This window comes from Drosophila biarmipes, chromosome X (genome assembly GCF_025231255.1).
Source record: "Drosophila biarmipes strain raj3 chromosome X, RU_DBia_V1.1, whole genome shotgun sequence".
NCBI lineage: Eukaryota > Metazoa > Arthropoda > Insecta > Diptera > Drosophilidae > Drosophila > Drosophila biarmipes.
Window position 1 is genome coordinate 2,537,750 of NC_066611.1, and position 20,906 is coordinate 2,558,655.

At 42.1% G+C, this 20,906-nt stretch overlaps 2 protein-coding genes across 7 annotated transcripts; both read right to left on the reverse strand.

Annotated features, from left to right (window-relative positions):
* Positions 1-1,693: 1,693 nt before the first annotated feature.
* Positions 1,694-12,028, reverse strand: LOC108035785 (uncharacterized). Of its 5 annotated transcripts, none has more exons than XM_017111511.3 (4): positions 11,890-12,028; positions 4,041-5,416; positions 3,895-3,976; positions 1,694-3,799 (listed from the first exon to the last, which is right to left on the reverse strand). In XM_017111511.3, exons 2-4 carry the CDS (start codon positions 5,369-5,371, stop codon positions 2,546-2,548), a joined length of 2,667 nt encoding a protein of 888 aa, XP_016967000.1. In that variant the 5' UTR covers positions 5,372-5,416; positions 11,890-12,028; the 3' UTR covers positions 1,694-2,545. The 5 variants fall into 5 exon arrangements, with proteins under 5 accessions (XP_016967000.1, XP_016967001.1, XP_043949038.1 ...); XM_017111512.3 differs by lacking the exon at positions 11,890-12,028 and adding an exon at positions 6,935-7,035; XM_044093103.2 differs by lacking the exon at positions 11,890-12,028 and adding an exon at positions 6,952-7,020.
* A 3,552-nt stretch (positions 12,029-15,580) lies between these two features.
* On the reverse strand, positions 15,581-19,185 carry LOC108035805 (septin-1). 2 transcript variants are annotated; one of them, XM_017111551.3, is made up of 5 exons: positions 19,070-19,185; positions 17,604-17,796; positions 17,280-17,538; positions 16,694-17,059; positions 15,581-16,629 (listed from the first exon to the last, which is right to left on the reverse strand). In XM_017111551.3, exons 1-5 carry the CDS (start codon positions 19,085-19,087, stop codon positions 16,374-16,376), a joined length of 1,092 nt encoding a protein of 363 aa, XP_016967040.1. In that variant the 5' UTR covers positions 19,088-19,185; the 3' UTR covers positions 15,581-16,373. The 2 variants fall into 2 exon arrangements, with proteins under 2 accessions (XP_016967040.1, XP_050740732.1); XM_050884775.1 differs by having other exon boundaries at positions 19,043-19,165.
* Positions 19,186-20,906: the final 1,721 nt, after the last annotated feature.

Genomic DNA, 20,906 nt, shown 5'->3' on the forward strand with positions numbered 1-20,906 from the left:
AAGAAAGGGGGTTTCAGCTCTGCGAAACCAATATATCTGAACCATTAAGGAAAATCCTTTATAAATGTAATGGTATAATAATAATAAATATTATTAATAAAAATATTTTGTAAAGTAACAACATAGCGTGACGTCGTAATGTATCAAGAGCGTTCACCAAAAGTCCTTTTCGACTAATCACTATACAGGGTACAGTACTCAGTGGGCTATTTATTTATTCGTTAAAACTAAAAGGTGATATTATAGTTATAAACTGAAACATATCTGTATCACCTAAATTGGCTTGAAACATAATTAAAAACTTAAAGATATGCTCCAAAAAAATGTTTTTTTATTAAATGTATACAAGACTCATCCATTTAAAATATTTTTGACTTCTTTTTAGTGATCTAAGGGTTTGAGTCTAACAGGAAATACCATCATCCTTCTAGGGGCATAAGGGCTGTTCGCTAGTGTAATTTATATGTATAGTATACTTTAGGGGGTCGGAAACGGATGTACATGTCGTATGAGTATTTTTTAGCAAACTTTGAGAACGCTTTGCAAGGTCTAATTCGCAAGAATCTATTTTTTCTTTATTAGTAAATTTTTAAACCTCTAATTTTTGAGTTATTTTCTCTAATAAACACGATTTTCAAAAACTATGCAACATATCTGAGTGAATCAAAGCTCATTCATTCAGTATTACATTCTTTCCTCCAACCTGGTTACATGAAAAGGCTTTTTTGTTATTCTTTAATGGGGTATTAAATAACATTTTCTTACCTGTAAATTACCACTTTTAAAAACATATTTTACTTGTTTGTTATCATTTCATTCGCGGGTTTTAGGTTCAAATAGAAAATAAATCAAATATTGTTTTTTTTATTTTGGACAAGAATTAAGAGGTCTATTCTGTCAATAACCAAGAAACTCAAAGATCGAGAAGCTTTGGCACTTTTTATAAATTTGTTTGAAAATTACGGTCCTATTACTCTGTATAGGACCGTAATTTTCAAACAAATTTTTAAAAAGTTTGGTCAATCTTTTGGACCTCCTTAGGAACGCAGTGCAACGGTGATTGTTTTATTTCTTTTAAAGAAATTTGAACTGTTTGCATGTACGTATCTATGTATCTGTAAAAGTTTGATGATAAATTTCTGACGGAGCTACAGCTTTTGCCGTAATCTATTGTTTTTTGCAGCACTAAAAACACACTCGCTTTCAAACTGAGCTCACAAACAGCATTAAAACAGAAGGAAATGGCCATATCGACTGCTCTAGTGAAGAAAGAAATAATATATGTATTCACTCTATAGGGTCTGGAAAATTTCCGTCACTGTGTTGCAAACTACTTACGACAACTGTTATACCCTCTGCAAGAGTATAAAAACAATTTAAAAATACCTGTTGCTATATTTATTATTAATACAACAGGGAACATACAAATTGCGCGACTGTTTTGTGTTATGTGCGAATACAGTGTCAACACGAAAAGGGAAATATACCAATTCCTTGCATTTTTTTAAGTGACGTCAAATGTGAGATTTGTCACCTTTCCTAATACTCCCCTACGTGTAGGGGGTTTTCATTAATTTTCATTTCTTAACCAGATTCAACGTCTGGTTTTGAAAGAGATTAGTTACTTCACAGTACCACCCAACTGCTACGTATATTAGGACGCTATATGTCACACATTCAAATGAAATATCAGTTTTCCACTTTAAAATGAATATATATTTTTTGCACATTGTTTGCGTTTTGACAAATATAGCAATAAATTACGACTACATATTAGAAATAATAATAATTAACATTTAATGAGCGTTCAGATGTTGATTTTGCGGCTTATGCGAACGCGGCCCGATAAAAAGAGAAACTTAACAAGAAAAAAACAGAACAAGTTATCTAAATACCAAATATATATATATATGCGTGTGAAACTGACGCGGGTTTTCTCCTGCCGCCATCATAACAAACAATACATAATTCGCTACCTCCGCGACTCTTTTTCATATTACCTTCAGCTTTTCTGTTTTTACATAATATTATTGACTAAATTGTAGATCAACGAATGTCTGTTTTCCATCTCCATGTGGCACCACCAGCAGAAAGCTTAAAGCATTGTAAGTATCGAAGGGTGCCTAAATACCACTTTGCATTGACATTCTTTTCATTAAAAAGTGTTTAGAGAAAATGCATTTAAAAATTATATAAGCCAAGTTGAAGGGGGTTTGAAATGAAATATTTGGAATATGTTTATAACGTTAACCCAAAAATCATTTAAAAATAAAAAAAAGTTTACAGTTGTTAAAAAATAAATAAAGTAGTGTTGGTCTTTCCCTCTGCAACAGTTGATATGATTCGATTTTAAGGTATGCACTTTCCTTATTGCAAGGTTTAAAAACGAGATATTTCAATTATGTCAACAGAATTTAGAGGAGGATGAGATATACGTGAACAGTATTGGTAAAATTACGACATTCCTGCAGTTTGCGATTTGGGCTAACTATTTGGTCATGCTGGACAGCCAGTGGTGCTGGTGGCGATGGTGATGCGGCTGGCGCTAGTTGGACTTGGTGAATTCAGTGCGGTTGGCGGCCACTTCGGCCAGAATGAGTAGATCTGAGGTAGAGGAGGTCACGTCAAAGGCCGGCTGCGAGGAGAGTGACGAGGACGATGACGAGGAGTTCGAAGACAGTGGTGGCGAGGTCGACGACGAGGCTACAGAGGCATTCACCGCCTTTGGCGCATCACTCTGGTTGAAGTAGTAGCTGCCGTTGATGGTCAGTGGCAGAATGGAGGCCACTTCCTGCTCGATGGCGCTGACATCGCGCCGCGTGATGCTTTCTTTGCGCGCCTTGCGCCGCTGGCTGCCCACGGCCTGCATTTGCTGTTGCTGCTGCTTGATCCTCACCATATGCTCGCTGGCTGCAGTGGCCGCTCCTTTTGTCGTTGCAGCTGCTGTATTGGAAACCACTGATCCGCTGCTGGTGCTGTTTGAATTCCTCTGCTTCTTATTGCCACTAAACTTCTTCTTCTTTTTGGTGCTTCGCTTGCGCTGCAGATACGCATCCAAGCTGAGGGCCGGCAGCTCCTTGATCTTCTCCTCGAGATCGAAGAAACCACTGTTGCTAGACTCGGAAACGCTCCGCGGATGCTTCTGATTGGAATCCGAACTTCTGTTTTGGCGCTCCGGGGGCGAAACGGGCGGCGTATTGGGACCTGCGTCTAGGGGAAGGTCTACAAAGTTTCCACCCAAGTTTCCTGCTGGCGGTGAGCGAGCCTTGCTCTTTTTAGCTATGGCGGCGAGTTGTCCAGAGTTGACTAGCTCCTGGTATATCTTGCCTTTGCAGGAGCGTGATGATTTGGCCTTCTTGCTGGGAGAGCCACCGCTGACCGCCTCCTCCTCGCTGGAATTGCTCGAGTTGCTGTCCGGCAAGGTGCGCTTATTGACATTGCCATTTGGATTGCCACCTGGCATATGGGCGGATAGAAACTGACTGGTCTCGCTGAGCGCCTGCTGTAGGGCGAAGTCTTTCTCCTGTACTTGGACTTGCAGGAGGGAGCTCAGCTCCCCCATCTGCGTTTCGTCCGCCAGCTTAAAGTAGTTGCGGCGCAGCAGAGCACGAGGCATATCGCTTCGCTCTGCCCACTGCAGTTGCAGGGTGGTCGGGACCTGCTGCTGTGGCTGCTCCTCGCTGGGTATGAACAAACCAGTAGACACATTGCTGGGACGGGTTGCCAGCGTTCGCAGGGGCGGAGCGGGCAGTTTGTACCACTTAAAGTTAGGATTGGCATTAAAGAAGGCGTCCTTGTTCTGCAAAAGAAGACAACTTCTCTTAGAAAACTCTTAAGACTGGGTGTGTTGGGTGATTCTAAGGTTTTGGAACATGTAAACATTGTGGTCCCCACCTGCTGCGCAAGATCCGTAAAACAGTGCTTTTCTTGCTCGTCGAGTGCGGCCCACCAGTCGCCCAGTATCTTAGTGATGGCACTGAAATTAAAAATAGCAACGTAAGTATTTTGCAAAGACCAAGACTTTTGTAGCAAAAACCCACCGGTTCTCGAGGGTCTTGTATCGCTCCTTGACAATGCCGCGATGTCGCTTGCAGAAGATGAGGAATGCGTTCATGGGGCGGCGGGCATGGTGCTCCGGTCGGACGTTGTCCGCCGGCTGATCCTCCTGCAGCTGCTGCGGCTGCAGTTGATGGCGATCCTGATCCAGGTGCGGCACTGTGACAACATCCACGTCTACGTGCTCCTCGTCGGCCTCGCGACGAATGCGTGTAATTTCCTGCTGCACCGGCAACTCCACCTGGATCTCCTGCTCCTCCTCCTCGTCCTCCTCCTCTTCATCGAGCTCCTCCTCGTCGTCCTCGTCCTCGGTGTCGCTGCTGTAGTCCTGCAGCTTGGCGTAGTTGTGCACATCCTCGATGCGTCGAAAGGCATTTTCTTGGTCCTCTGTGCGCTGCGGCTGAGGGTTGACTAAGGCACTTTTGGCGGCTTCGCCTGGTGATCCAGGTGCTTCTGCTCCTCTCTCTAAAGCTTTCATTTCGGTTCCCCCTGCATTTGATTGCTTTTCCCTGGGCGTGGGCATGGGCAGCCAGCGGAGTCCGCTGGCTCCTATTTGGGAAACCCTTTTTACCGCAGCAACACCACTGGGCGCTCCTGCCGAACAGATTGAGTTTCCTGATCGTTTCCGGACACTCGCGGCTGGATCGGCTACTTTGTAAACGGCCCTTAGAGCCCCAGTGCCAATGGGGACTCCCAGCAAGGGAGACACTGCAGCTGAACTTTTGAAAAATTGAGAAATACTATTTCCGGGAGCAACTATTCGGTAGTCCACCAAACTGCCAGCTCCTTGGCCAGCTCCAGTTGCGGCAGCTCCTGCTGTCGACCCGGGAGGAAGTTCCCTTGGACTTGCAGAGTCCACAGCACGACTCGACCCTCGGCTGATGACAGTTATCCCTGGTTCGCCTGCTGGTGAAGGTCCTGTGGCAGGTGCACATCCCACAGAACCGCCCGTGCCCTGGATCAGCCCAGTTGCCAGTGGTGTATCGGACCTCGCATGAGCTCCTGCTGCGGCTGAAAGCCCCGTAAAGCTCCCCAGCTCCTGACCACCGCCTGTTGGTGCAATCGCTCCACTTTGTTCCCGGATCTTCTTGATTATTTTCAGCACTTCGCCCGTCTTTTTGTTGTTGTTGCTCATTTTTTGCTCCACTGTTTTAAGGCCACTGTAGATGTTGTTGTTGCTGTTGTTGCTGCTGCTGCTGCCGTTGATGTTGCTGTTGTTGTAGGCAAAGTGCAACTTGATTGCTGCACCTGCTGGCGTTACCTGTGCTACCTGCTGACCACCGCCGACGCTCAGGCCGTTGATCATTGAGAACATGGTTTTGCTCCTTCTCGCCTAGTGCCGATCCTCGAACATAATACGCTGCAATTGTGGAAGAAGATATTGCTTTTTAGAGAGTGAATTCCACAAGTGCACGAAAATGGCGATGCCAATGTGGCTGGAAAAAAAACTAATTGGCAGCCCTGGATTTTGCGACACTGAGTTGTTTACAAATTTCCAGAGAAGGAGACAGCGATAGAGATCAGCTGTGCCTGTGTGTGCGTGCTGTGACGCCTTCTTTCGCCCCCTCTCTTTCGTTCCCATACAAAACTTTCTTAAACAAAAATAAAAACTAATCGCACAATAACAAAGCATTTTTCATTATGAAATTCAAGCAAGTTCCACTCATGCATACATATGTATAATAAAAATAGTCAGCATAGGAATATTTGCACAGTAAATGAACAGAATAACAACAAAGGCTGTTGCACTCGATAAGTTGTACTTGTTTTTGATTTCCAATAATTTACAACTCTGCTACGGCCTCAATATGTGTATGAACATATGTACAGTGTACATATGTACATTCATACACACATATTCCATGAAACGTAACCAAAGCTAAGCGATATTTCTAATAAAACAGTTAAAATTAAAAGCACATATGTGTGTTGATATATATTGATATGAAATGCTTACGCCTTTGTCACTGCTAGCTAAGGTCAATAGCAACAAACAATATTACTGCTCTGGTAGACGAAACACAAGCTTAGTTTTCAACGTGTAACAAAAATAGTTGCTAAGTTCGAAAACCGTTTTTAATATTGGTATACAATTATTTTCCTCGTACTGCTATTGCACAATTATGTGACAAACAAAACACACAAATAAAGAAATGGAAGAGGAAAAACAAAAACAAAAACGAAAACAGGCTACGTGTACAGCTGAGCGCACGCCTGTGTGAGTGCGCGAGAGCGAGACCGCTAGAAGAGAGTACGAGTGCGTTGCCTTCTCTCCTTTTCGCTCAGTTCGCTTTGAACTTGATTAAGTCAATTGTGGTTGCTGTTGTTGTTGCTTTGCGATTCTACCTAATTGTTTGTGCGAGCAACGCACTGCCTTTGTTATTGTGAATTTTTGGCAAGGAAAGAGAGGGAAGAGGATCGCCGCGCCAGAGTTGCCACCTGGCCCGATAAGTAAAGTGCAGCTGTCAGCTGTTGGTTACCGTTGGCCGTCTCTCTCCATCCCGCTCGCTCTTACAAATACAGATGCACACGGTCAAGGCCAAGTTTTGAAAGGGCGGTCGGTGGGTGGCAGGGAGAGGGGCTATTCTGTTCATAACCTTCAAACGTATAATTCTGGTTTTCAGGTTAGGATTTGAACGACTTTTAAATGCAACCATTTGATTTCGATTTTCAAGTTAACTAGGAAACACACATCCGAGCACACTGAGTTCTCCCGTGTATAGAGCTCACACAAACACAAACAAAGAACAGCTGATGACGTTTGTTATTTTGTGCGCGTCGCTTATTTTAGGTTTTTTTGCACAAAACAAAAATCCTAAATGAAAACGGTTTTTTAGGGTCTTAGCATAAATAAAGGTTTGCTTTAATCGCAATTTACTTGACTGAAATTATTGCCTCGAATCGAAGAGTCTGCTCTCGTTTAATTAAATTTCAATGTTGATGATGTCAAATGAGAATGAAAACTGACTGTGTTTTCTGTTTTTGTGCGGCGGCCAGAGGCAGCGACGTCGGCAGCAAAGACGACGATGTGGAGACGTCGCTTCGCACCATGGGCCAGATCGCGAATGTTTTTTTTTCAAAATGTACAAAAATGGCGAGGAGCAGACCTGCTATAATCTGATTCGAAGATGTTCTAATTCTGTTTGGTTTGCACTTTTTATTTACTTTTTGCAAAGACTTATCTTTAAAAAAAAACGTTTGGAAATAAAAATGTTAAATGGAAGATATGGAAAAATTTGATTGCTTTTCTAGATGGTATAAGGCAGTTATTATATCATCTAGAAAAGCGATAAAATTTTTCCATATCCTGAGCGTTGTGTTCTAAATATAAGATGTGTACATTACATTCTACTTTACTTATAAAATGTTGTGCATCGGCTTCTGTATATCTTCTATTAATTGCGCAACTATGTATGTATATGAAAAAGTTGATGTACAAAATTTAAAAATTTATTGCGGCTTTAACAGTGCACTTTACACTTGATGCGTTACAAACAAAACCGTCGTGGAAATGAAAGAAAAAATCTCTTTATGCTGCACAAAAGGTAGTTCTCAAAAATGAACACCGATTTGCCCCACTGCACAGTGGCATCGCTGCTGACGCTTAATTACGCGCAGCAACAACAATACCACTGCGAAATTTATTTTATTTTGCTTTTTCTTTCTGCAGGCGCCTGTTTGTGTGTGTGCGGTTCCCATATCCGCAACGCATCCATTTTCACACAAATCTTCGTCTCTCTCCAAAAACAATAACAACGAAAGCGTTTGCAGAGTGGGAGAGACGAGTGCAGCCGTCTCTGTTGCACTTTCTGCGCTCGCTCAGCTGTTTTCGATTTCTTGGCTGAGGGAGAATCGAACTGAGTCGCGTTATTATTGAAAGGGGGATTTCCAAGAAATTGTAGTTTAGATACATTCTGCTAAGTACAATATTAAAAATTAAAATATAGTTTAAGACACATCTTAGAAAAAAAAAATTCCTACCGAACATTTAAAATTATAACAAAAGTGCATTAACTATGGAGAAAATATAAGCAAAAATTATAAAAGATGGCCAACTAAATTAAGAAAAGTTGAATTTAAAAATTAATAATATCTAGGAATAAGTGCAATTTTTATGCTCCACATGTGTGTATACATTTATGAACATACTTGTGCATCATTCCTCCTTTTTTGCAACAAGTTGATTGACCAATTGCAGAACAAGTGTGTGTTTGAATGGGCATAGTACATATGTGCACTGTATTATGTACATACAACCCTCCAAACTGTGCTTTTTTATTGCATAACCACACTTAACAGTTTTGCTCGAACAGTTGCCGATTCAGTTTGTTTGCAATTTGCATTTTTACCCAACCCAGGAGCAACAACAATGTTATTGTTTTTCAAGGTCATGCACACATGCAAGCCAGATGAACGGCAAAACAACCGCCCACCCACCGCCACCCCCTGGCACTCACCACACCCCCCAACGGTTCAGGTTTGGAGGTTCACTTCGGTTCAGCTCTCCTCTCTCTCTTTGGCTGAGAGAGCGACACAAGCGACCAAACTGGCTATCTCAGCTGAAAACCATTGTCCTCTCCCCTAGAGTGAACCAACGTAAGTGTGAACTAGCTAGTCGTATCTTTTGGGCTATTCACACAAATATCTCGTGGCGGAATGTGCTGGATATTTGTACTGATGTTTTTCAGAATTCCGTCTGACTTTCGCGCGACGCGATAAAAGAGCTATACGAACATGTATGGCACTTTTTCCTTGAATAGCTTTTTATACAAAATTTTACTCAGAGTTATATTCCACTTTTGGAAATTTCTTTGAGCTGAAACGTACAAAAATAATGGAACCCATTCATGTTATCGTTGGATGCTTATTACTCTATCGGGAGGTTCACTATATTGGGCGTTCACCGTATTTACGTATGCTTTTGCGGCGGCAGGGATACCGTTATGCACTATATCTAGCTCTCTCTCTATCTCTCTACACTCGTCTCTACCGCCTGTATGTGTGTGATTGCATGTTGCTTGGGGGCAGTTTTCAGGGTCAGGGAAATTCGATTTTTGTCTATCTCTGCTTCTTCTTCCTTGTTGCTTTCCTTCACTATCAACACAGTACTGTCAAGGCCAAAATCAAATGAAGTTAGGCACCAATGCAATCGAAGCCTTGATACCCTTTCTTTTTGTGAGGTGAAAATTAAAATGTTTAGTTTTTAATAGACGTCTTGATACGCTTTATTTTTGTAAGGTGCAAACTAAAATGTGTAGTTTTGAAAAGTTTATTACAATACATTGGGGGTCATTGGCAGGACGGGACCTTAACAATTCTCAGCAATACTGCCAATGAAACTATACATGTGCCCAAAGTGTGACCAGTAAATAAATTCTTGATCAGCATCACTAGCCGAGTAGATCAAGCCAAGTCCTGTTGGAGGCGCTTTGCAATCTCTCTTTGCTGTTTGTTCACCTTGTAATAGGTATAATTTTTGAGTAAAAGATCATAGTACCCATTATAGAAAATGATATTGAAAAGAGAGAACAAGAATTGGAACTGAGGGGACAAATTAAAATGATAACTCTGGTAAATCGTCAATGTTGATATCAGAACTTCTGTATGTTGAATGTTAGTTCTTTACTTGGTTTGTACCAAGTTAGGAGATATTTTTGTTTGTATCAGTTTTTATTTAGATTTGTTCTATCATATATAGTACCTAATATTTTTGCAATTTCATCAGATGCATCATAAATTATACTGGCTTTCGCAAGCTAACTACTTTTTTCTCTGACTAGAGACCTTTAATAGTACTCGGTTTGGTTCGCTTTTAACTTCTAACTACAACCATTTAGATGACCTTTTGTCGTCAAACTGGTGATACATCATCTAGATGGAATTTAATGATCAGGCATTGATGCGTTAGTTGTTCTTAAGACGTTGAAGTATCAATTTTTGTATTTTTAAAACTTGTTAACATTTTAGACTAAATGTCTTGTTTTCGTTGTAAAATCAACCGAAAAGTAGTATATCTAGGCTTAAAAAACGTTTGGTCCTACTTTTTACAACTAAAATGTAGACAAATTTGCTTTAAAAGGTGTGAACCAGATTTCATATCTTATGGTTTTAGTGATTCAGAAGTTGCGGGCGTACAAAATGTTTGTATTATTGGTGTTTTCCCACTAAATTAGAGATTATATTATTTCCAATACCTTATAAACGGAGCATCGGATTGAATTGAAGAGTCATTGTATTTTCAACGAGAATACATAGAGGTTAGGTTTTTTCCCAAACTAAAAAGTTTTTTTAAGTTTGGGTTACAATTCTTTTAGCTAGTAGTGGCTTTCGTTCCCAAAAAACATGCCAGCAAAAAGTTTTCATTCTTTAAATGTGTATTTTGTTGAATGTGATCCACTTCTGAGAAGTTTTCGCCACTTTACACCCAAGCAAGAATATTTGATGGGATGGACCGATCATTCAAATTAGGCACCAAAATTAGTTGGTTTCAGCACAATTGCGGTAAAAGTGAAAATCTCTAGGTATGAAACAGATAGTAGAGTTTATGATTGTTAGTATGTTAGCGGGAGATACGCAACGGATTCGGTAAAAAACCATTCCTTTTTTCCAAATTAATAAAAAACAAGATTTTTAGGTTGCTTAAAACTTCAAAAGCTATTTACGCTTGGGACAATAGCTAGCTTCTTAGCTATACACCTTTATATTATTTAAATTCTGAGAATTCCAGTCAATTATTTTAGCCAATATAAGGGCCATATATATTTTCATTAAACTTCATGTTTTAATAAATTTTAGGTTACATTATGGCGTGTGAAAAATTTGTAAAAGGGACGTGTGAGATTTGCCAAAAAATGTGGGATCTTGAACGTAAATAAGAAAATATACTTAGGTCATTGGGAAGATTTGAGTAAACCGCCGAGAGGAGTTTGTAAAACAATTTTTATTACATCTGCGTGACTTCCAAAAGTCCAGAGCTCCAACGGCAATCCTTAAGTCAAAAAACGATTGTGAAAAAATAAGCACGATAAAAATGAACAAGATAGCAATCGAAAGAAAGCAAAAGGTTTCAGTTGATACCCACAAAGTACACAAAGTGAGCAACACTATGAGGACATTCCCATTGTTAAATCAGTTTATTTTACTGGTGGTTTTAGTTAGTCTTGGTGTTAATGAACTTTGAAAAAGGGGCGTTTTACGAACAAGACGAATTTCCCAAACACTTATGTAAACATAAGACGGAATTATTCTATTTTTAGCCAGAGTCAAGCAATGATAACACTTATCGGCAAACCGCGGAAATTGAAGAGAAAAATGGGGCGGGTGAAAAGACCAAAACGATAAGCGACAGCCAGTCTAAGAGATATTTTTTAGACGATAATTTTGGGTACGTACTCGTAGTGTCGAAGCGTACAAGAAGTGTTTGCAAAGGCGAATACTACCACAAGAGTAAAAAAAGGCGAGTCTTTTGACTATCTGATACCCTTTACTCAGCTAAAGGGAATGTGACCGGAGATGGGATTATGCAAACGACAGGGCGACTGTTTTCAATCTCGATAGCTCGAATTTTCGGTTTGACACCTTTAACAAACATTTTAAAATGTGGCTTGTTCTGCCCAGAATTTAATCCTCTTTTCTAGTTTTTTATTTTCCCAAATCTCTGCTTTCGTACAGAGAGATGGGTGGATCGTTTCTTATAAAGATATACTTTATTGGGTCGGTACACTTATAGGTCGGTTATATACTTTCCAGTGAATACAATAAACCTCTACGAGCAACGCCATGCGTTTTAAGAGACTCACCATTGATTTTTTTTTAAATTAAAGAATCACTTACCTAAATTGGTCCCAAATAGGTTAGAGATGGGCTATTCTGGTCGGGATCGATCCTACCGCTTGAGCACATTGATGAAGGTCTCGTGCGGCACGCGAATGTTGGCGAACATGCGCATCTTTTTCTTGCCTTCGGCCTGCTGTTTGAGCAGCTTCATCCGCCGGGTAACATCGCCTCCGTACAGCTTCGCCGTCACATCCTTCCGATAGGCCTTAATGGTTTCCCGGGCGAGGACCTTGCTGCCCACACAAGCCTGGATTGCGATCTGCACCATCTGCTTTGGTATAAGTTCGCGCAGCTTAAGGACCATCTGCCGGGCCACGGCCGTGGCCTTGGACACATGGACGATGCGGCACAACTCCTCCACGGGCTTGCCGTTCAGGTGAATGTCCAAACGCACCAAATTGGACGGGTGATACCCGTGATCCTCGTAGCTGAAACTAGCATAGCCCGAACTCAACGACTTCAGCCGATCGTGGAAGTCCAGTATGATCTCGCTCAGCGGCAAGACGTACTTCATTAAAACACGCGTCTCGTCGATGTTCACCGAGCTCTGCTGCAACCCACGTCGCTCCACACACAGCCCGATCACCTGGCCCACATAATCCGTGGGCGTGATTATCGTACCCAAAACAAGCGGTTCGTAGTACTCCTTAATGCTGTGGGGTTCCGGAAAGAGAGCTGCATTGGAAATGTCCATAGTGTCGCGTCCCTGCTGCCGAATCATCTTTGGGTTGCTCAACACCAAACGGTATGTGACAGAGGGCGCTGTGATTATAGGCTCGGCCCCATGCTCCTGCTCCAGACGTTGGCAAAAGACCTCCATGTGAAGCAGTCCAAGGAAGCCCAAACGCCAGCCTTGACCCAAAGCCGGACTGGAGTCAACTTTCACAGTGACCGCCGAGTCGTTTAGAACCATCTTATCGATGGCACTGCGTAGAGCCACATGTTTAGACTGATCTGCGGGGAAAACTCCAGCGAAAACAAGCGGCTGTTGGGGACGATAGCTTCCCGCGGCGCTGGTCGCATGGTTCTTCAGGTGAATGGTATCGCCAACAATGGACTCCTTACTGTTACGCATATTGCAGGCAATCAAACCCACTTGACCAGCAGATAGTTCCGCAACTGGACACTCTGCTGGCCTCAAAACAGAAATGCTTTTCACGGGGTACACCTTCTTAGTGGTCAGCGACTGGATATCCTGGTTCAGCTCTAGCTTGCCGTTCAGTACATAAATAAGGTTAAGGGCTCCGCGGTATTTGTCGAACCAGCTGTCAAAGATTAGGGCCCGAAAATCGCTGTCCCGCTGAACTGTTGGAGGCGGTACGGTCTCTATAACCCGTTCTAACACCTTCGATACGCCAGTGCCCAGCTTGGCGGACACACGCAGCACCTGGGCGGGATCAATGCCAAACAGCATCTTTATATCCTGGCAAACTTGGTCGGGATTAGCATGCTTTATGTCGATCTTGTTGAGCACTGGCACTACGGCCAGTTGACGCTGCTTGGCCAGGTGGTAGTTGGCTACAGTCTGGGCCTGGACACCGTGACAGGCGTCCACCAGGAGGACCACTCCATCGCAGGCGGCTAGCGAGCGGGAGACCTTGCGAATGGACACAAAGGATTAGCAAGGTTGTGGATTTGTGGCATGAAACATACCTCATTGGAGAAGTCCACGTGACCGGGAGTGTCTATGAGGTTAAGCAGATACAGCTGCCCCTTGTGGCGGTGGAAGATCGAAGCGGTCTGGGCCTTGACCGTTATCCCGCGCTCCCGCTCCACTTGGAGGCTATCTAGCACCTGGGACTGTCCCGCATTGCGGGCAATGGCCCCCGTGAGCTCCAGCAGTCGGTCGGCCAGCGTGCTTTTGCCATGATCGACGTGTGCAATGATGCTGAAGTTCCGGATGCGCTGCACTGGCATGCAAGCGAATTCCCGCAGAAGCTCCGCCTGAGAGGGTTCGTCCACTTTGGCCAGGGGCTCCTCAGATTCGGCCTTGACCTGATTCGTGGTTCTCAGGCTGCGGGCGGTGCCAGCCCTGGACCTGGCCACCAGCCAGGCGGAGTGCGAGTTGCCCCCTGCCCGTTGCACCAGCCAGCGGATGGAAATCGTGCGGAACATAACAGAAATTACATATTTTACCGGCCCGGTAAAAAATGTTACGCCATGTGCGCTGTGTGACCGTGCCATGGAAAAATACCAATACCCAATTATACCAAACCACGAAGCACAAATCATGTGCTTTCAGGAGCGCATTCGGGGTTTTTGGGCCCAGAATATCAGAATTTAACTGAGTCCATTTACATAGTATAACCTTGTGGAGGGTTAAAACAATAATAATACGAAATCAATTAGAAAAACGTTATATCTCCTGTTCGCTTAAACAAATGCGCAAAATTATATGAGAAATTATTAAAAAACAAGAAAGGAAGTTAAATTCGGCAAGCCGAAGTTTGCATACCCTTGCAGTTATAAGATTTAATCAACTTTAGTATCACCATGTGAAATTTTTAAGGATTGTTGCTGACTTCAGTGATATTAAAAAAATATTTAATTCTTTTTTTGACCATTTTTTTGACATCTATATGTTAGAGTAGTCCGATTTTTATTAAATTGAATACGAAGTTCTTAAAAATATAAAAAATTATATTCCCAATATTTTAGAATCATATAGCTGTCGTCCGATTTTCATAAAATTTAATACGAAATTCAGAACTATTAAAAAAATATTATTTCCAAGCGTAGGAAACACCAAAGACATAATATTTTTTAATTTTTTCCCGATAGTTCCTATGGGAGCTATAAGATATAGTTGTCCGATCCGGCTGCTTCCGACTTATATGCTACCTGCAACAGAAAGAAGACTTTTGGGAAAGTTTCAGACCGATAACTTTAAAACTGAGAGACTAGTTTGCGTAGAAACGGACGGACAGAAGGACAGACGGACGGACAGAAGAACAGAAGGCTAGATCGACTCGTCTAGTGACACTGATCAAGAATATATATACTTTTAAAAATAAGCTTTTGCCCAGATGTCCTGCAAATTTAAAAAAATTGGTTATCAGAAATATATACAACTCGTATATGCAGGGTCAAATATGGCTGTTAGAGTGGGCGTGGTACCCTAAAAATTTTCGCAAGAAGCTCAAGAACCTACATGTCAAATTCCAACTTTTTAGCTTATCCGATACCCATGCGTTCAAACGGACGGACAGACGGGCATGGCTAGTGATCCTTATCAGAAATGTAAATACTTTATCGGATCCGGAAATGGTTTAATATACTTTTTACATACTTTCGACGAGTCCAGTGCCCCTTTTACTCCATGAGTAAGGGGTATACAAATAATTATATGCACATATTTTATAAGGCCGGACCCTCTTTAACTCTTAATACTTTTTAACGAATGCCACCGGGGGTGCCAGCATAAGTTTCCATGTACATTTTGCACGACTAAGCGCATAACGTCCACGGTTTTAAATTGTCACAAATGCTGTTATTATTAGAAAATTATATATTTGTCATATATTTAATGCAAAAAAATATAGTTGAAATATGACGAAATCGAATGATTTAAATATTTTTAGGCTGTTTAACAAAATAAACTTTAAACAACTTTATATAGCAGCAGAAACAACTTGGTTTTAACGCGATTCCGCTGCCAAACCAAAAAATAAAAAGCATTATTTAAAAATTGTATAAAAAGCATATTTATATATATTTATGGGGGATTATATTGGGATGAAAAAGTTCTCATATACATAATAAAAGAGATTTCACGTTTTGGTTTCTAGCGAGCAGCCTGCAAAACCGAGTTTCCCACAAATCGCCATGGGATCCTGGGACCGCCTAGGAAAGGATCACTGCTTGTTAATCAAATCGTGCTTAGGAATCGGGCGGAGCTGGGGGATAGTCGCCCATGGCACTCGAGTAAAATCGGAAGAGAAGGCTGCTACGCACATACAGTATAATCTAAATAAATCGCTCGTTTTGAGACTACACAGAAGATAAACAGACAAAAATGAATTAACATACAATATAAATCGGATTGGATTCGCTTAGACTAAATGCAGAGTACAATAATAATCCATTGTTTATCGCGTCTAGATACATAGTAGGAATACATTTGTTTTCGTGTTTTTCGCTTGATAGGACTGATATGAAGTGAGTTCGCTGATGGTTGGTTTTCTTTTTGATGGAGCAATTGCATTGCAGACGTTTTGCATACGTGGCAGGTGTATGTTGATTGTGTGTATAAGTGTATATGGGTGTATACCTAAATACTACGAATATATGGAGAATGCGAAATTAATACAGAATATTTAGCGCCCGTCGTTTCACAATTGAGAGTAGAGTTAAAGCGCGATCGCAACCAAAATCTGCGTACAAAATATGTGTTGTGTATAAGTATGTATACGACTTGTGTGTATAACTATGTATAGATTGCCGCCTCCGCTCAGCGCGTATATAATAAATATACCCGCCGCTCATTGCTGGGCCTGCATACGCGCCTGCATTTGGGCAAGCATCTCCTGCATGCGCCGCAGCTCGGCCTCCTTCTCCTGCAGTATGCGGTCCTTTTCGCCGAGCACGCTGTTGGCCACCACCTGCGAGGTGCTGTCCCGGTCCCGCTCAGCCTTCACGCCGTTCTCCTTTCCCTTGATGCCCTTGGCCAACCGGTCGGAGCGGTAGTTCTCGTAGTGCACCTCCTGCGTCACCTCCTGCAGGTCCTGCATGTGGGTACTATCGGAAATATGGATACATTTTCAGTCTTTACCGATGTAAATTAAACAAAAACGACACTCACATCAGCATCGTGCGCAGCTTGATGAAGTCGCAGTGGTCGGGATTCTCCACCTCGACCACGCCCCATGGGTAAAGGCGACCACGCACTTTCTTTCCCTTGACCTCGAGCAGGGTATTGGCGCCGCAGACGGCGAAAGGCACAGCTTCCTTCAGTTGCTTCACCTGCTCCTTGTAGTCCTCATCCTCGTCGGAATCACAGTCTGGCAGTGGGTAGATCTTAATGCCGTGGCTCTCGATCTCCTGCATAATGCGGCACTTTAGGCGCAGAATCTCCTTCTTTGTGAGGCAGTCGGCCTTGGCGATCACGGGCACGATGTTAACCTTTGAGTGCAGCTTCTTCATGAACTCCACGTCAAGGGGTTTTAGGCTGCAACATACAAGGAGAAAGGAGGCATATCAATTTATCTTATCTTAGACCTTATTACTAGCAGAAACAAAGGAAGTCCAATGAAATGCGCTCTATTTGGGCCACTTTGCACAAATACATTTATATATTATCCGAGACTCCCGAATAATGTACAGCACTTTAATTAGCACTTATAGATAAATATATATTATTATTAAACCATTTTTAAAGGGGTACTCACCCGTGCCCAAAGGGCGATATAAAGTAGAAGCAGCAATGAATGCGATTGTCCACAATGTTGCGTCTGTTGAGGCCGCTTTCGTCGCGAAGGAAGCGCTCGTATTGCTCGTCGATGTACTCAAGTATTGCACCAAAGCTGTTGGAGTTGTCAATGGCATCGCCGAATCCGGGCGTGTCCACCACCGTCAGCCGCAGCTTGACCCCGCGTTCCTCGATCTCCACCGTCGAAGCTTCCAGCTTCACCGTCTGCTTTTGTTTCTCTGTGAAAGGGAATCGGCGTTCGTGTGAGTACTCAAAGCAGAGCCTGAACAAAGGTCGTGCCCACCTATGGCATCCGGGATGATGCGCTCGGGATAGAGGTCCGTGAGGAAGAGGCTGTTGACCAGTGTGGACTTGCCCAGTCCCGACTCGCCCACCACCATCAGTGTGAACTCGAAGCCCTTCTTCACGGACTTGCGATGAACCTGGTTGGGCAAGTTGGCGAAGCCGACGTAGCCGGGGGTCTCGATGCTGGAAAACTGTGGGATAATAAGCAGCCATTAACTTGCTTGTGAGTCTAAGACAAATAGGTTTTTATCTTTAGATCCTATTTCTTATGATTCAGTTTTATAGCAGGAAAAAGAATATTTAAACGAGTGCAGTGTTTGTTTAGCATACGTATAGTACGGAACACCTGCACTTGGGGGATTTTAATCCAACTAAGCCGATGACTCCTATGACTGTTATATGATATCCGATTTTTTGTTGAGTATAAATACTAAAATCCTAAAGGAATACTGTCTATTACTTTGATCATTCCCTGCGAGCTGAGGCACAGACCTATGATTTATTATATAGAAGTCTTTTGCTTAAGACATAGTTGTGTGATCCGGCTCGTTCCGACTTATGTTCTAGTTGCAATAGAAAAAACTGCGGCGTTTCATCCCGACTTAGCAAGATAATGCGTCTGCAGGGTAAACAAATATTGTGCATAGAAATACAGATAGCACAACTGAGCTAGTCAGATGCACTGAATCATATCGGAAATGCATACATTGCGCAAATGGAAAGTATAAAAACGGGTTAAAATGCTGCAAGTGGAACGGCCTACGCTGACTTTAATAAAATATATTCTTGGGGATTTAATATTTCTCATAGATAATTGATATTAAGCATGGATATCTGGATCCTAAGGAGTTGTATCCCCTTAAAAGGAGGCAGATTCGTTGATCTGTGCAGTCTGCTGCAAGTATTTAGGAAGATGCCTGGACATTAGTTAAAGCCCTAACTATACTAATAACAATAATTAATAGGGTTAGGCGCAGTAACATTTTGGGTATTCAGCGCTGGCTTAGGGCTAGTCCGGTACTTCATGTTTTTGGGTCTTAGAAAGCGAGTGCTTGGGCCTATCTGCATGCCCGTCACGCGCGGTGGAAATTTCTCTGGGCCCCCTTTCGCCGGAGCAAAAGGCGACCTTATGTGGGTCACAGGCACCGCGGCGGGGAGGAGGGGATCCCGAGCACAAAGGAGAACGGCGACGCCGACGCCGCCGCCACCGGCGTGAGTGAATCACTTGACTCCCATCTTTGATTCCAGCCGAGTGGACGAACGGCGTGCGAGGAGGGCGGCGATAAACGGCCGGGGAGGAGGAGCGGCAAACACATCAACAGTGGCGGCGGAATCGGCATCTTCTGCAGGCGAAGCAATGCGAGCCAGAGTGCACTCCTTGTACGCTCGTATGTACACTGGCGGCACGCCCTCTTCCCGGCGCACTGCAGTCGTCACCTGAGCAAATAAACAGCGGCTACTCACGCCCTTTGTATCGGCCATTTTAACAAAAAAAAACACGAAACGAACTAAGAAATCAACGTAATGACAAAATAGCAGCGGAATCAGTGTGACCGCAGCGCGAAACTGGTGAAACCTGCTGCTAGGGGGCCAGCTCGGCGCAGAACAAAAATACCAGCGTCCAGCTTAGCTAAGTTCCCACCCAATTTTACTTCGGGATATTCTCTTAACCGCTAAACCGTTGCATTTTTCAAAAGTTTAAGTTAAAATAATAACGATACCAAAAGCCTTCTGTTTCTTTTCAAATTAAATTGTGTCCAATTGGTTGTGTCCTTCTTATTTAATTTCAAAGCAGTGGTCGCCGAGCAATTCATTGAAACACTTTAATTAGGGTGAGAACCGCGCAATCCTCGCTATTCTAATGACTCCGACTACGGGCGAGCAGACACCTCACTCGAAAATCGAATGCCGAATCCGACTCTGTCACTGCCGTATTTTTCTTCAAGTGTAGAGACGATGAACTTCCAATGGCAAGTTCTTGTAATGTTAACAGTAAGTCCCAGCGGATGAATTTGCCACTGTTATACCCATGTTAACCAATCAGTGTTGCCAATCAGTTGTATGAGAACTAATGTCCTTTGCTCGTCCACAATTAAGAGCACAAAAATGTGGTGCAAGCATGGAAAAAATTTAAAAAATGTGCTTCTATTAATTATTTTATTTAAAATGTCTGTAGTGGCGTGCAATCTAAGATGATCGTTATTACCTTCCGTGATTTGCATACACAGCAAATCGCTACCATCGCTAAGTTGTACGGAAGTCTCTTTATAGCTCACGTACTTTTTAGGTATATATATTCCTGATCTGCATCACTAGACGAGTCGATCAAGCCCTGTCCGTCCGTCTGTCCGCCTGACACGTAACTTCCTTTCTTCTTATAATCTAATAAAAACAAGAACAACATAATTTTATACTTATTTGAATATTAACCAATTCTTAGCGGATTGAAAAAAGAGATTACTATTTATTTAAGTTACTATTATTATTTACTATTATTTTTATACCCTTGCAGAGCGTATATTGATTTCAGTCAGAAGTTTGCAACGCAGTGAAGGAGGCGTTTCCGACCCCATTGAGTAAATATATTCTTGATCAGCGTCACTAGACGAGTCGATCTAGCCATGTCCGTCCGTTTCTACGCAAACTAGTCTCTCAGTTTTAAAGCTAACGGGCTAAAACTTTCCCAAAAGTCTTCTTTCTATTGCAGGTAGTATATAAGTCGGATCGGACAACTATATCTTATAGCTCCCATAGGAACTAACGGGGAACAAAATTTTTAAAAAATTATACCTTCGGTGTTTTTTAACATATAACCTTCTAAGCTTGGATATAACAAATTAGTTCTGAACTTCGAATTAAATTTTATCAAAATCGGACGACTATATTATATAGCTCCCAAGGAACAATCGAAAATTAGTGGTAAAATAATATTGAAAAATTATATCTTAGGTGTTTTTTAACTTATAACCTCCTTTAAATAACATTTTTTATTTGGTTTTGAATTTCGAATTAAATTTTATCAAAATCGGACGACTATATTTTATAGCTGCCATAGGTACGATCGGAAAATTAATAGAAAAACATGAAATAAAAATTATATCTTTCGTGTTTTTTAACATATAATCTTATGAGTTTGAAAATAACATTTTTTAATTAGTTCTGAATTTTGAATTAAATTTTATCAAAATCGGACGACTATTTCATATAGCTCCCATAGGAACAATCGAAAAATTAGTGGTAAAATAATATTGAAAAATTATATCTTCGGTGTTTTTTAACATATTAACTCCTACGCTTGGAA